At 36.3% G+C, this 13,099-nt stretch overlaps 1 protein-coding gene across 10 annotated transcripts in view; it reads left to right on the forward strand.

The window, feature by feature from the left end:
- The window catches only part of LOC131057370 (ubiquitin-like domain-containing protein CIP73), a 94,939-nt gene that overhangs the window by 67,723 nt on the left and 14,117 nt on the right, over positions 1 to 13,099 (forward strand). For 5 of the 10 annotated variants that reach the window (XR_009108975.2, XM_057991520.2, XM_057991521.2 and 2 more), the window contains 7 exons: positions 3,102 to 3,266; positions 3,372 to 3,443; positions 3,534 to 3,669; positions 3,744 to 4,310; positions 4,520 to 4,737; positions 4,837 to 5,160; positions 5,390 to 6,025. Coding sequence is in view for 9 of the 10 variants with exons in the window: in XM_057991520.2 (XP_057847503.2) it covers positions 3,102 to 3,266; positions 3,372 to 3,443; positions 3,534 to 3,669; positions 3,744 to 4,310; positions 4,520 to 4,737; positions 4,837 to 5,160; positions 5,390 to 6,025 (2,118 nt within the window). In the remaining variant the exon portion in view is untranslated. The remainder of the gene's footprint in view (positions 1 to 3,101; positions 3,267 to 3,371; positions 3,444 to 3,533; positions 3,670 to 3,743; positions 4,311 to 4,519; positions 4,738 to 4,836; positions 5,161 to 5,389; positions 6,026 to 13,099) is intronic. The other 5 variants (XM_057991525.2, XM_057991527.2, XM_057991524.2 and 2 more) reach the window with 5 other exon arrangements.

The raw sequence follows: 13,099 nt of genomic DNA on the forward strand, positions 1-13,099 counted from the left end.
TGGGTAACAGTTGCTAGCAAGCAACATGGAAAAATACAATAAAATAGAAAGTGGACAATCCCTTACATAAAAAGAACAAAGTAAAGGAGATCTCTACACCAGAAAAACTTAATTGAGAGAGCCTTCTTGACTAATGAAGACCATGAGTTGAAGGTGATATTGTGAAGGTTGCAAGATCCTCTAGATGTCGTATTTGATTTCTTGAGAGATTGAGCCTGGTTCAGATGATATCCAATTACCATTAGGACAGCAGGTGTTCATTTGTGCAGTTTATGGAGAAGAAATCAAAATCACCATCGCCAAGGACTTCACACAAGTAGTTGATGTACCTTCACTTGAATTGTCAGGTAGACAACCAATTGGTAGGGGGCACAAAAGATCTTGCAACGAAATGACTATGCTGGGCTGATAGGGTTGTAGAATAGTCACAAACGTGGGCTAAGGGACAATAAAACATCAAGGTGTACTTAGCATCATAGGAATGATTGTTTGTTGGTGGTGACCAGACAGGCCACATTGTTATTTGAATGACTGACTTTATACTCAAATTAACGTATGATGAGATTTAGAATTGAGGAGGGATTCTGTCAGTCAAGATCCATGAGTATCTCTTTGTAGCTTAAGGGCTTTTATATGAAACATGCCATAAGACTTTCTGGATGCAATGTATTTATAGTTGGCTGTGGAAGGAGAGGTCATTCTTGATGATGCTTATGATATGAGTTGTTGATCAATTCTAAGATGGGGACACCTTACTAGTTTGTTGGTGGATACCAGGGAAGAATATAGAGTGCTAGGAAGAGGAAGCAAGGAGTAAGATGAAGAGAGGATTTAGACATTGAGGATGAAGATAGAGATGGACACATGGTTTGGATGACATATATACAGACTCTTACTTCTACACCTAAGGAACCACACCATGACGAAAGTCACCAACTTACCCTCAGCTTATTGTGGGGATGTTGGGCAGTAGATTGAAGACTGGTTGAATCAACTACGCAAACCATTTAATTTGTAGTTTTAGTCATCTAGTAGCCCAGATCAGCATCACAAGTCACCAACACCTGAATTGGAGGATCATATGGCTCTAGAGGTTGATACAGAGGTGAGCCTTGAGTTTGTACACATCCATTTGCAGGTTAGGGACAGAGTTCCTCTGTTTTTCTCAAGCCTGAATCTCCTGCCAACACATATGAAATTGTCTCAATGTTGCATGTTATGTGACTTATATGATCTAGGCACTACAACACATTTCTGATGTTGGGACATTTGGATGTTGTGGATGGCCCATCTCAGATCCGGTCAATTATAGATGAGGCCTCACCCCTACAGAATTTGTGCAAGCAGGATGCTACCTGAAATTTACTGGGACCAATGTCAACTGAGGATGGCCAGAAGAAGACTATTCAAAGATGCATGAGAAGAAGCTGCCATCTCCTCCTGTCAATCTCATCACCTCTCCCATGTAAAAGGGGTTGCAGTTGCATTTTTTATGCATCTTCGACTAGACCTTTTGGTGTACCATTATTTTACATTGCAGTGTTCTGTGTTAGCAATGCTGGTGGGGTGGGGAAGGAGAATGCAATTGCGGTTGGAACATTGAAGGGTGAGTTTGATGACTAACAGGCTTGTTTTCAGGAGCAGTAAAGCCAATAAACTCAGCTCACCCAGGCACAAGCACAGAAATCTATCAAGTTTGAAGGCAAGTTGGTGGTTGCTGAATAGGAGGATGATGTAGACCATTGAAATAAATAATGTTTTGTTTATAAGCTGATGTTATGGTAATCCTTGTCTGCAGTAGGTAATGGTGTAAGGACTTGGAAGTTTGGTTGTGTTAACCGATAACTGTAATTTTTTTTGTTCAAATTGCAAGTCTTATGTCAAGTTAGGGCTGCTGTATTTTAACTCTCTTCTCTGTACCAAACAAACTCTGTCAAATACCAACTATATGAAAGCTTTGATTATTATATATTACCTGTGCCATACAATTACTTAAAGTTATTAATGCAATGGATATTCTTTAGTAGTGTAGAATATTTTAGTAAACAAACTCTAGTTTATAATAAAAAATTTGTATTTTTGAGATCTTAGCAATAAGTCTACAGCTAAATTTCTTTTTTTCATTTACCCGTTTTACAGTCTTTGCTGTGAAGTTGTACTGCATGAAGGGTTTCTTGCAAATAACAGTCAATAAGGAGACCTGTAAGGGAATTAAATTGTTTGATTGCTGAGGTGATTAGAAAATATCTTATGTCTCTCTTAGCTCTCTTCCATCCTGATGATGGATCATGGAGTCCAAACGTTGATACAAAAAATTCACACACAGTCTAATCCAGAAAGAACAGCATTGGCAATGAAATTATGGATTGTGGAAATCTGATATCATTAAATGTTAAATGTTTTATACTGTTTGACGTTGTCAAAGCAAAAACAAAAATATGAAAATATTTCCCACTATCTTTGTACTGCTAAAAACTGAATAGTGTGTAGATCTAAAGATTCCTTATTAACCACAATTCTAGGAGAAGATTTTTTGGTGTTGTTTTGCAGGTTGAAATTGTTTGTCACCGTTACCCAGTAGAGAATTCCACTTGGTAGAATTTGTTTCTCAAACTGTGCAAAGCTGTATTCCACATGAGGATGCATCCCCAGTCCTCGGTTTCCTAGGGGACATTCCCACTGTATCCCTTGTTCTCAAAGATTTCCATTTGATTTCCCTTGTGCCTAGGATTTGGGTGTGATCTCTAAGTTTATTTTTTATTACACTTCATTTACTTGCCCCATTTACCGTACTCTTCTCTTTATGCTTTGTGTTTTTTGTTTGTAATTGTCTCTGGTGAGTCCTCTATTCAGGCTCACCAATGTCAGTAAATCTCCCCAGTATTGTTCAGTTTGCCAAAATGAGCGAGTTTGCCTATGCCTGACCTGACTGTCCTTTACAACCTTGACAAGGCATTAGGTTAATCATAATAAGAGGTTTTGTATATTGATTAATATTTGAACATTAATAGCATTAGGTTCACTCCTGAATGAATAGACTATAATATCCATGCCTGGTGATTATTTTTGATGTGTGATGTGGTTTTTTTTGTGTTTGTCAGCATCTTGCAGGGCTGCTGGAAGGTGAGACCACAGTGACTGATACAGCAATTCGTGCCCAAATTCAGTCTACTGCTTTACGTGATGGAATACTGATGCAAGAATTGGGTGCATTGCTACTGGAGCTTGGTCGTGCTACTTTAACATTGCGAATGGGTCAATCTCATGTACGATTCTCCTTATCATTGTTGAATGGGCTCTCTCTTCTTTTTTCCATTTTCCAAGTGATGTGATATTTAATATAATGGTCTCCAATTGTCTTTTTAATGCAGGATGAATCAGTAGTAAATGCTGGGCCTGCTGTCTACATATCTTCATCTGGGCCTAATCCTATCATGGTTCAGGTACATGTTGAGCCTTTGGCATCACATGCAAATATAACATAACTTTCATCAACAGAAATGACATTTACTATCCTATTACCATTTGGTCAGCAGCCACTGCCTTTCCAGCATGGTGGTAGTCTTGGGCCATTTCAAACTGGATTTGCTCACCCAACTGCTGGGTTTACTGGAGGAGTTGCGGGTGCAGGAGAGGTGCCAAGAAATATCAATATACATATACACTCAGGCAAGTGCATTTAGTTAATCTGTTATCTTACTTCTTATCACAGAAATTTAATGAAACCTGGCTGGACTTAAAAGTAGGTTCAGCGGTGGTTCCTGGAGGAGGTTTGGTAAGTGCTGCTGCAAATTCTGATCAGGGAAACCAAACAAATGCTCCCCAAAGTTCCGGAGTGATAGATCAGGTGGGTAATGGTATAGCAGCTTCCAGGGAGACTGGGTCAGTCCGTGTAGTGCCTGTTAGGACTGTCGTTGCAGCTGTTCCTGTGCGCCCTCCTACTGAGGGAACTAATGCAACAAATAATGTTTTTTATCCACTTCTGACAACAATTCAGCAGTTGAATTCTACACAAAGTGTTCCAATTAGAGGTTTGGCACAGGCAACAATTGGGCTCCAATCTAATGGTACTGATGGTGCTCAGCAACAGTCACTAGGAACAGTGAATTTCGATCAAGCACAGGCCAATTCTATTTTAGCCCAAATTCAAGCACAAGCACAAAATTTTCAAGGAGGCATGCAAGCTCTGAATTTCCAGGCTCAAAATGTGGAGGGAGGTATTCAAACACGGAATTCCTTCTCTGTCCCTGCAATGCCCTCAGCCGCTAACACTCCTGTTTCTGTACAACATGACACTCAAAATCAGAGTGGTAAGTATAGGAATGATGCTTGTGCAATATTGGAGATTATCTTAACTAGATGCTTTTGTAAAAAGTGTCATTGTGTGATGCTATGTAATAAAAATCTTGTCTCCTAAATGGTGACTTGCAACAATTTTGTCGGAAACATAGTGGATTAGTGCAAATCTATTAGCTATTATAGTCAAAAGTTAATTAAGTGTTTTGTGTGCTGATATTAGCTGATTGTGCAGCCACAATGACAGATCAAGAAATAATGAATCAAGGATTATCTCATGAGAATTCAGCTACAGATATTGATGGAGAAGATACATTACGAAATGATAACATCAGCAATATTCCTGTTTCTGGCAGCAATGAAATGGCATATATTGCAAATGCTGTATTGCAGCAGATGATGGGAACTTATGGCAGATCTGGAAGAGACAATCAACAACAGGTATTAGAAGCAAGATGATTTGATTCTGGTAGACAAAAATATGAATATTTTTTCCCTAGCATTTTGCCGCCTCTGTATAATGTTTTCCTTACTTTCCAGTCCGATCAACAACAGTCAACTGCCGGTGTATCCTCTAGGAATGAGTCGACTTCTACGACAAATGAGCCAAAGTCACTTGTGAAGCAATTTGAGGACAAGAAGGATTTACGGCAATCTGAAAATACAAATACAGAAAAGGGATCAGGTTTGAGGTCCGCAGATATTGATATGCAGGAATGTGATTTGGCTTCTACATCGGGAAAAGAAGTTGCTTCAACCAGCTGTACTAATTCTCAAAGTAAAACACTGCAATCAAAATCTGATGCCCACACAGCAGTACCTGCAGGATTAGGTCTTGGGGGACTACAGCCTCTACCTTCTAAGGTGCCTCAAAACTCCATTATCCTGGATAAGTTATCTCTGGTCTTTAATTTTTAATGTAGGTAGTTAGTGATCCTTCATTAAGTCTGTATATGAGCAATTTATCTGGACACGAGATCTTTGTTCTAAGCAAATTCTTTGGGCTCACTTAATATTTTCCTCATGTATATATTTTGAGTTCATCTTTATTTTTCTTCTTGCAAGTTAGTTAATGGTTTGTGAATTTCCTCAGAAGCGTGTTAAACAAACCCACAAATTACCAGCAAATAATGATGCAGCACCCTCAGGTGATAAAGAGAGAGAGTTGTCTATTGAAAGGGGACAAAATGTTCAACAAGACCATATTCCCAACAGTGTCTCAAATGATCGCAGAGCACATGAAAATGGGTTACCAGGGCAACTGCCTGGTGGGCTTGCACAGATGTTTGGAAGCATGGCTCCAGGAGGACGCAGTGGTAGTGGAAGAGTGGACATTGGGGATATCATGTCTCAACTTCTCCGCACTCCAACTGTGAACAATTTTTTAAGAGGAGTGGCAGAACAGACAGGTACAGTTGCTCCAGGGGAATTAAGTAACATAATAGAACAGGTTACACAAAGCCCAGGTCTCAGAAATACAATGCAACAAATGACAGAGCAACTTGGAGAACACAGTGAAGAATTGGAAAATGCTTTTTCGGGAATGGTTGGAAGACAAGGTGGCTTTGATTTCTCAAGAGTTATGCAACAGATGATGCCTATCATGTCTCAAGTTCTTGGCGGTACTTCAGGCGGTACATCTTTTGGACTTGGTTCTGAAGCACAATCAAGAGCTTCAAATTCAGAGGCTTCAACTGAAGATGATCATGCAGCTAATCAAAATTCTCTGGTTTGTTGGTTTTCTCTTTAGCCTCTTTGATTATAAAATATTATATTTGAATGATGGAATAACATCAATAGATCCTCATACTCTTGGTTTAATCAGAATTTTCTCCATTGAAAAGGAGTGCTGTTATATATATAAATAAGTAAACTTCTCTTGGGCATTTGAACCTCGGGATCTTCTGTAGAAATCCCATAATTTTACTATCTCAACTCATCCAAAGGAAAGATACAGGAAAACAGCCGTAAGGAACAGACATGGCCTTTATGATAATAATTAATTAATGCCGAGAGGCATTCTACAATGGCAGCAAGGGGTGAAGTGAAATGGTGTGAGTGTGTAAATATATTTGACAACCATTCACATGTCAATATATGAATATTAATTATAAACTTAATATTTTTTAAGTAAACACCATATAAAACAAAATATACATTCATCAAAATTATAAGTTTTAGATGTTAATTATAAAATAAAAAATTTCATCAAAGAAAAAAAAAAATAATGTAGATACAATATAACTTAAATATTTTTGTATGTGGTAAATATAATTTAGTATAAAATATAATAATTTTAAGGTAAATAAAATAGTTTCAATTGATATCTCATTTCTTTAGATAGATTATTTAAGATATCTATATTAGTAACATGCACATGCGCACACGTACACAGTCTTGATCTTGTGTCTCCCCTGAACTAATTTTGATCAGCTCTCTTGCATGCTCTACTTTCTGTCTTTACTGGTTCTGTTTCTCTTCCTTTTTTTTGGTTTTTTGCCATTTTTTGGGCTGCAGTTTCTTGGCTGACCCACATGAGTTTCTATGTCCTCCTTACCTCTCCTTTAGACAAGTTGTGCTTGATCGCCATGTTAAGTTATTTCATGCATGAGGCCAATGAATATTCTTGCAGATCTAGTTCAAAAACAACAAATTTTTTCCAAATCCACCATCTAGATTTTATCTTGACAGTGGAACTCCGTTTCAAGGGTCTGGTTTGGATTTGTCTATTTATGTTGTGTTGTGTTGAGTTTTTGGAAAGATGAACTGCTAAAAGTTTTGGGTGATTCATTGGGTTATTATAATCTCATTTAGGTACCTTGCATATTGCTAGGGAGATTTTTTATTTATGCCTAAATTTGTGTTGAACTTGTTGAAATGATAAAGAATCCATAATGAAGCTGCGCACACTTCAAAGGATCGACCAAGAAACATGCCTTCTACAAGAAAATGTTCGAACATGAGATTGAGATGATATGAAAAATGATTCAATTAATTTATTACAATGTACAAATGAGCCTTGGTTATATAGGCAAGGTGATGAGGTAGGATGACAACTACCGTTGATACAAACATTAAATGCATGCTACATAATGATAAATGCCTAAAGCAAATATTAAATAATAAGACAAGGCCTCATATCTTCTAGAATGCACAAGAGGATAAAAAGTATAAACAAAAAATTCAACAAGATAATCAAGGGTTTATTGCTGGTCCCAATTTCAATGGCTTTACTATAGCTTGTAGTAAAGTTAAAGCTTGATCTCCTCCCAATCCTAGAGGAACTAAAGCTTGTAATAGAAATAAAAATAAGTTTACTATTTTGGGAGAAATATCCACCATATTTCAAGAGGATCAAAATGAAAATCGGAATGGATATTAACAAATCAAGGGAATGGTGAAATAATGCAAGATCAAGAAAGTCAAGGTAAATTTAAGATGCTAATCTTTTAAATGAGAAGCAAAACCATACAACACAAGACCTTCCCCTTTTTGGGGAGATTGGTGCCAAGTAAGTCTATCATTTTTGCCTGGAACTTTTTATTCTTAACAACTCTCATTTCTTGCCAAGTAAGTGTATATATCATTTGTTAATAGAGCAGTGTATAGGTATAAGGCTATTTCTTGCCAAGTAAGTGTATAGATCATTTTTTTTTCATGATATCCAATTAGAGGTTGTTTCTCCCTTTTGTGAGTTGTTCAAATCACCCACTAATTTCTTTGTTAATAATAGACATATCATTTTGAGTTGTATTCCTAGATTTGCCTCCCCTCAAAATACTCCTTTCTCACTGGCTCTATTTCCATGGATGAGGTAGAGTAGGTGATTTTTATAATAAGAAAAGATAAAACAACAGAATCAAAGGAATTTCCTATAAAGTTCTCTCAAGCTTTTTGGAATAGTGTCAAAGATGACATTTTGGAGGTTTTAAGGAACTATGCACCTTCAAACAAATATCAAAAGCTCTTAAAAACTCTTTTCTAGCTTTGATTCCTATGAAAGATTGTGTTTTGAATTTTTTGATGTCCAGCCCATAACTCTTTGCAATACTATCTATAAAGATCTTTTCCAAAACTATTGCTGACCGGCTTAAACTACTACTACTGGTTCTCTAGAATAGGGTTTTTTGTTTTCAAGGATGCCAAATCCTCGATGATGTTGTTATTGTCGAGGAAGCTATTCATACTATGCATGCTAACAACAGAAGTTCTATGTTCATGAAACTTGATCTTTCTAAAGCTTATGATAGGGTCTTCTAGAAATTCTTGGAAGACATCTTATGTGCCTGTTGTTTTGATGATAATTGGATTCAGTGCGTCTTGGCTTGTTATACTTTTCCTTTTGCTATGATTTTAAATGGTTCTTTTGCTATTTTTCATTCTGAAGGAGGCCCATGTTAGGGAGATTCTCTCTCTTTGTTTCTCTTTCTCATTTTGGTGAAAGTTCTTGGTAGATTTTTGAAGCACCTCAAATGTTATTGCTGTATTTATGGCTTTCACACTGCGCAAGGTATGGATTCACTTACCCATCTTTAGTTTGTCAATCACACTTGTTTGATGGGCAATGCCACTCAAGGAAGCTATTGCTCTTAGATGAACACAAGTCTTGGGTTTTCTTTTTCCTCACCTTTAGGAACAATTTGTTAATATTCTATGTAAAAGTGCTTTTGGATTCAACTAAATATATTTTTTTGTTGATGTTTTGGATCACATTGAGCGATCCATCATCATAACTCATGTCAACTCATGTTGGCTTCTGTTCAGTGTCGTTTCAATTATTGGATGTCTAGATACCTCTCTTTGGCTGGCCATAAGTTCCTTTTTAAAGTTGTCATTCAAGCTCTCTTGGTTTATAGATTTATGGCTCTTATGGCTTCAAAAAGAATCTTTAATGATTTGGATTCTAAGGTGAGAAAGTTTCTTTGGGAAGGCAATTCAGAGAAAAAGAAATAGCATTTGGTTAATTGGGATAAAATTTGTTTGTCTAAAAGTTTAGTTATGGGATCTTCCCTCCTCATTAATATAGCTTTTGCTTCCAAATTATATTGGAGACGGTGCTTGGAGGAACAGGCTTTATGGGGGAGAATCCTTAAGCTCAAGTACCTCAATTTGGAGTATCATTCTTTCATTCCTAGGATGCCAATCCTTGGTAGGGGTTCTCAAATTTGGAAAGCAGTTAATTTGGGTAGTAATCTGATTAAATCTGGCTTTTTTTTGGATTTTGAGAATGGGCAACCTTGCTCTTTTTTGGGATGATGTGTGGGTCCAACACAACCCTCTTTGTGTGGAATTCCCTTGATTATCTTGATTTAAAATATAGATGTGTTGAAGTTGGGTGGAATTATGTTTCTGTTTTTTATTATGAGGTCTGTAGGATGGTGTCAGGATTTGGAGATGGAAAGGATCTTTGGCTAGGTCAACAATTCTCTCTTCTCATTGATCGATTGGTTTGCATTTTAGCATCTTGGAAGGTCTCTTTAGATAAGCATTTAGATATCCTTGGATGGGGTTTATGAGGATATCCGCAAGCAGTTTGAAAACAATCTGAAGGTGGACAATTTGAGCAAGTTGTTTGAGGAAGCAAAACTTCACAATACTACAACTTTCTTAGCCAAGATTAGTAAAAAGAGAGCTGACATGGAGAGAGATCTGAAATAGTGTTCTTTGTGGAGCTCTTGGTCCCTTAGACCACTTGGTCTTGTGGACATTATAAGAATCCCTTCATTCATTCATTCAAAGGTTCTAGTATCTATGCAATGCAAATTTTTTATAAAATTATTTTAGCTGAAACCCTGGAAGTTAAGAACTCTTAAGCTTTTGAAATGGGTCTGGCATCCTAAATGCTGGCCAAATGTTAATGCTTTCATCTGGCTTGCTGCTTTAGATATATTTCTTCATCACGATAATCTCTAGAAATGTGGGGTTTTTGGTTTTAATAGATGCATCCTTTCCCTTCAAGATGAATAGAATGGAAGTTATCTTCATTTAGCCTACCCCTTTGCCACTTTCCTTTGCCATCTATGATGTGATTTGTTGGGAATCTCATGCAATAGTTATGATTCTATCCTAGACTCTCTTGTGATTCAACCATGACTCCTTGAAGCTATAAGTCTTAATCTATTGTATGATATTGGCCTTGGATTGATTTGTTGTAACATCTAGTGGGAATTCAATTAAAAGATTTTCAATGGTACAAAAAAGGCATATTAGTCAGGTTTGGGTAGAATTATGGTGAGTCCAAAAGAAACCTATCAAGTTCAGAGTCAAGATTATCAAGTGAGTTCATGTTGGGAATTTAGAATTTTGATGAGATTTGGTATTTTTGTGGTTTCTCCCCAATAATAACCTTCAATAATATCAACTTACGTTTGTTTGCAGGGTTAAGTTTTGCTTTGCTAGTAGTCTTGGTGTTTTGGCTCTAATGATTGAGGCTATGGCCATTCACCAAGCTCTTTTAGAAGCTCAGCTAAAGCATTTTATTGATATTATTTTGGAATTTGACTTTAAAATCTTGATTGATCACTCCAAAAGAAGTCTTCCTCTCATTTCTAGTATTGGTAGTTGAATGAACATAAGACAGACATCAACAACTTCATTTGTTATTTCAATGTTGTTTGGTGGAACCATATTAGAAGGAAAGGAAATTAGGTTGCTGATTTTTTTGGCTAAATTGGCTTCTAATTGGAAAGACATCAAGGTTGATATTGGAAATAGTGAGGATTGCCCTGTTTTGGACTTAAGCGAAGACTTTAGTGTTCTTGTGAATGCTGACTGCAATGCATCTTTGGTTTCTTGGTTTTAGTTGGTGTGCTGGTTCTTGTGGCACTCTTCCCAGTTATTCCCCTATAGTTAACTTTATTATCACTATTTTTTTAAAGTGGTTTTCCTGCTGCTCCAGTTTTTTAACATCAAGGCAACAATAATTCCAACAGTCAAAACATGTAATCTGAAATTGGTGTTATGAGTCTTTTTAAGATTTGTAGACCTACTATGTAATCTGTTGTTTTATTATAATTTTTTTGCCTTATGTTAAAAATAGTATTTACTACTATATATGTATAAACATGTGTATGTATTTTTGTATGTATATATTGTGTGGTTATGAGAAGATTTAGATTTCTGGTAAAATAATATCCATGATTTTAAAAAGAAATCGACAAAGCTTAAGCTCTTTAGGCCTGCATCAAGTATATACCTTATGAACACTTGGTGTACAGGTGTTTTTGGCTCATTGCTGACTGGAGGATTTTTTTTCGTTATTATGGTTTCTGGATATTGTGCAAAACACTTATGGTCTCATAACTTGTTATTGCAATTGAGAAATTAATTATAGGCATATAAAGTTTGAATTAGCATTGTGCTGGAGCCCTGCCTTATATAGTTTTCAGTTGGTGATGGACACAATAACACCACCACCTTTTTTTGTTTTCATTGTTTCTCCTTCTGTGATGAATGCCAGTTAGGTATGTTATTTGGGTTGTTTTAAAGAAACTCATGGTATTTATCATTTTAAACATGGTTTGATTTCCCTTAAGGGATATGTTAGTCATTTTAATTTTGCGATTATCTGAAAGCTCTGAAGTTGGATTTGCCAGTTTTGATTTCTGTACCCAGCCTGAATGGGTCTGACTCCAAGTCTGGGCATTGGTTCACCCTGGGTACACCCAGGGCATGGTTCAGATGACCCAGGTATGCTCTTGGTAAATGCAGACCTGGGCATTTCCAGAAAAAAGAAGAGATGGTTTTAGAAAGAAATAATTTTTCTTTTCCAATGATGCTAAAGGAACTACTGTATGGGATGGTTTACATCCACTCCAGTCTTGCTGCAATAAATATGTCTCTTTCGTCATTTGGTTATTTGAGCCTGCATAGTGAATGCTTTTGCCTTTGCCTGCTGTTGTGCAGCTCCATAATATTGACATGCCTTGGACATTTTTTCCTTGACTTTCATATCAACACACAGTGACTAACAGTGTTCCATTGGAATAGAGGAAGTTATCAATACAATTGAAATATCTTAATTTAGGGATGTTACAAGTTTGTGCTCCAGACTGCTACTTTATGTCTGTTATTGCTCAAAGAATGCGGTACAATTTTTCTCTTTCAATTTTAAGCAATTCATGTAGTCCTCAAATTGTGAGAAGATCAAGTTCTGTATTGTCATGGATGTTGGTCATCCACAAGCTCAACCATAGCCCAAATTTCTGTATCCTCTGGAAAGCAAAGAAATTTCAACACAGAAAATTGTTCTATCCACCCTCTACACACCACCCAATGCTGTGGTGCAGTATTTGTTTCAAATTATAAATTATATTATGTTATTTATAGATTAATATTTTATATTTTATAAATTTATATATATATATATATATATATATATTATATTTATAATTTATATATTTTAAATATTTTATTTACATCTCGTACAGCTGAACCCAGCCTTCTGAACCAGGGAAAACCATCAAACCCAAATCTCTATCCAACCCTGTACTCAGCTTGCAGCGTAGTTGGAAATTACCGAAATACTTGGAAATGGAATTTATCAATACTTATGTTTTGACTTCAGTGTAAATGATTTACAAATAATTCTGCTGCATTACTTAAACTTGTAATTGTTCTACCTATATATTTATGGATCATTATATTTGGTCCTTGTGATAATACAGTCTTTACTGTTGCAATAGGTCCTACTCATAATGACACTAGCCAATTTAAGTCTTCTGTATGCGATCTTAAAGATTGTGAATTGTGATTCTGATTTATTTGCATTTGAGTAATGAGGTTATGCATATTTCATTGGAAG

The sequence above is a fragment of the Cryptomeria japonica genome, chromosome 5 (genome assembly GCF_030272615.1).
Source record: "Cryptomeria japonica chromosome 5, Sugi_1.0, whole genome shotgun sequence".
Taxonomy (NCBI): Eukaryota; Viridiplantae; Streptophyta; class Pinopsida; order Cupressales; family Cupressaceae; genus Cryptomeria; species Cryptomeria japonica.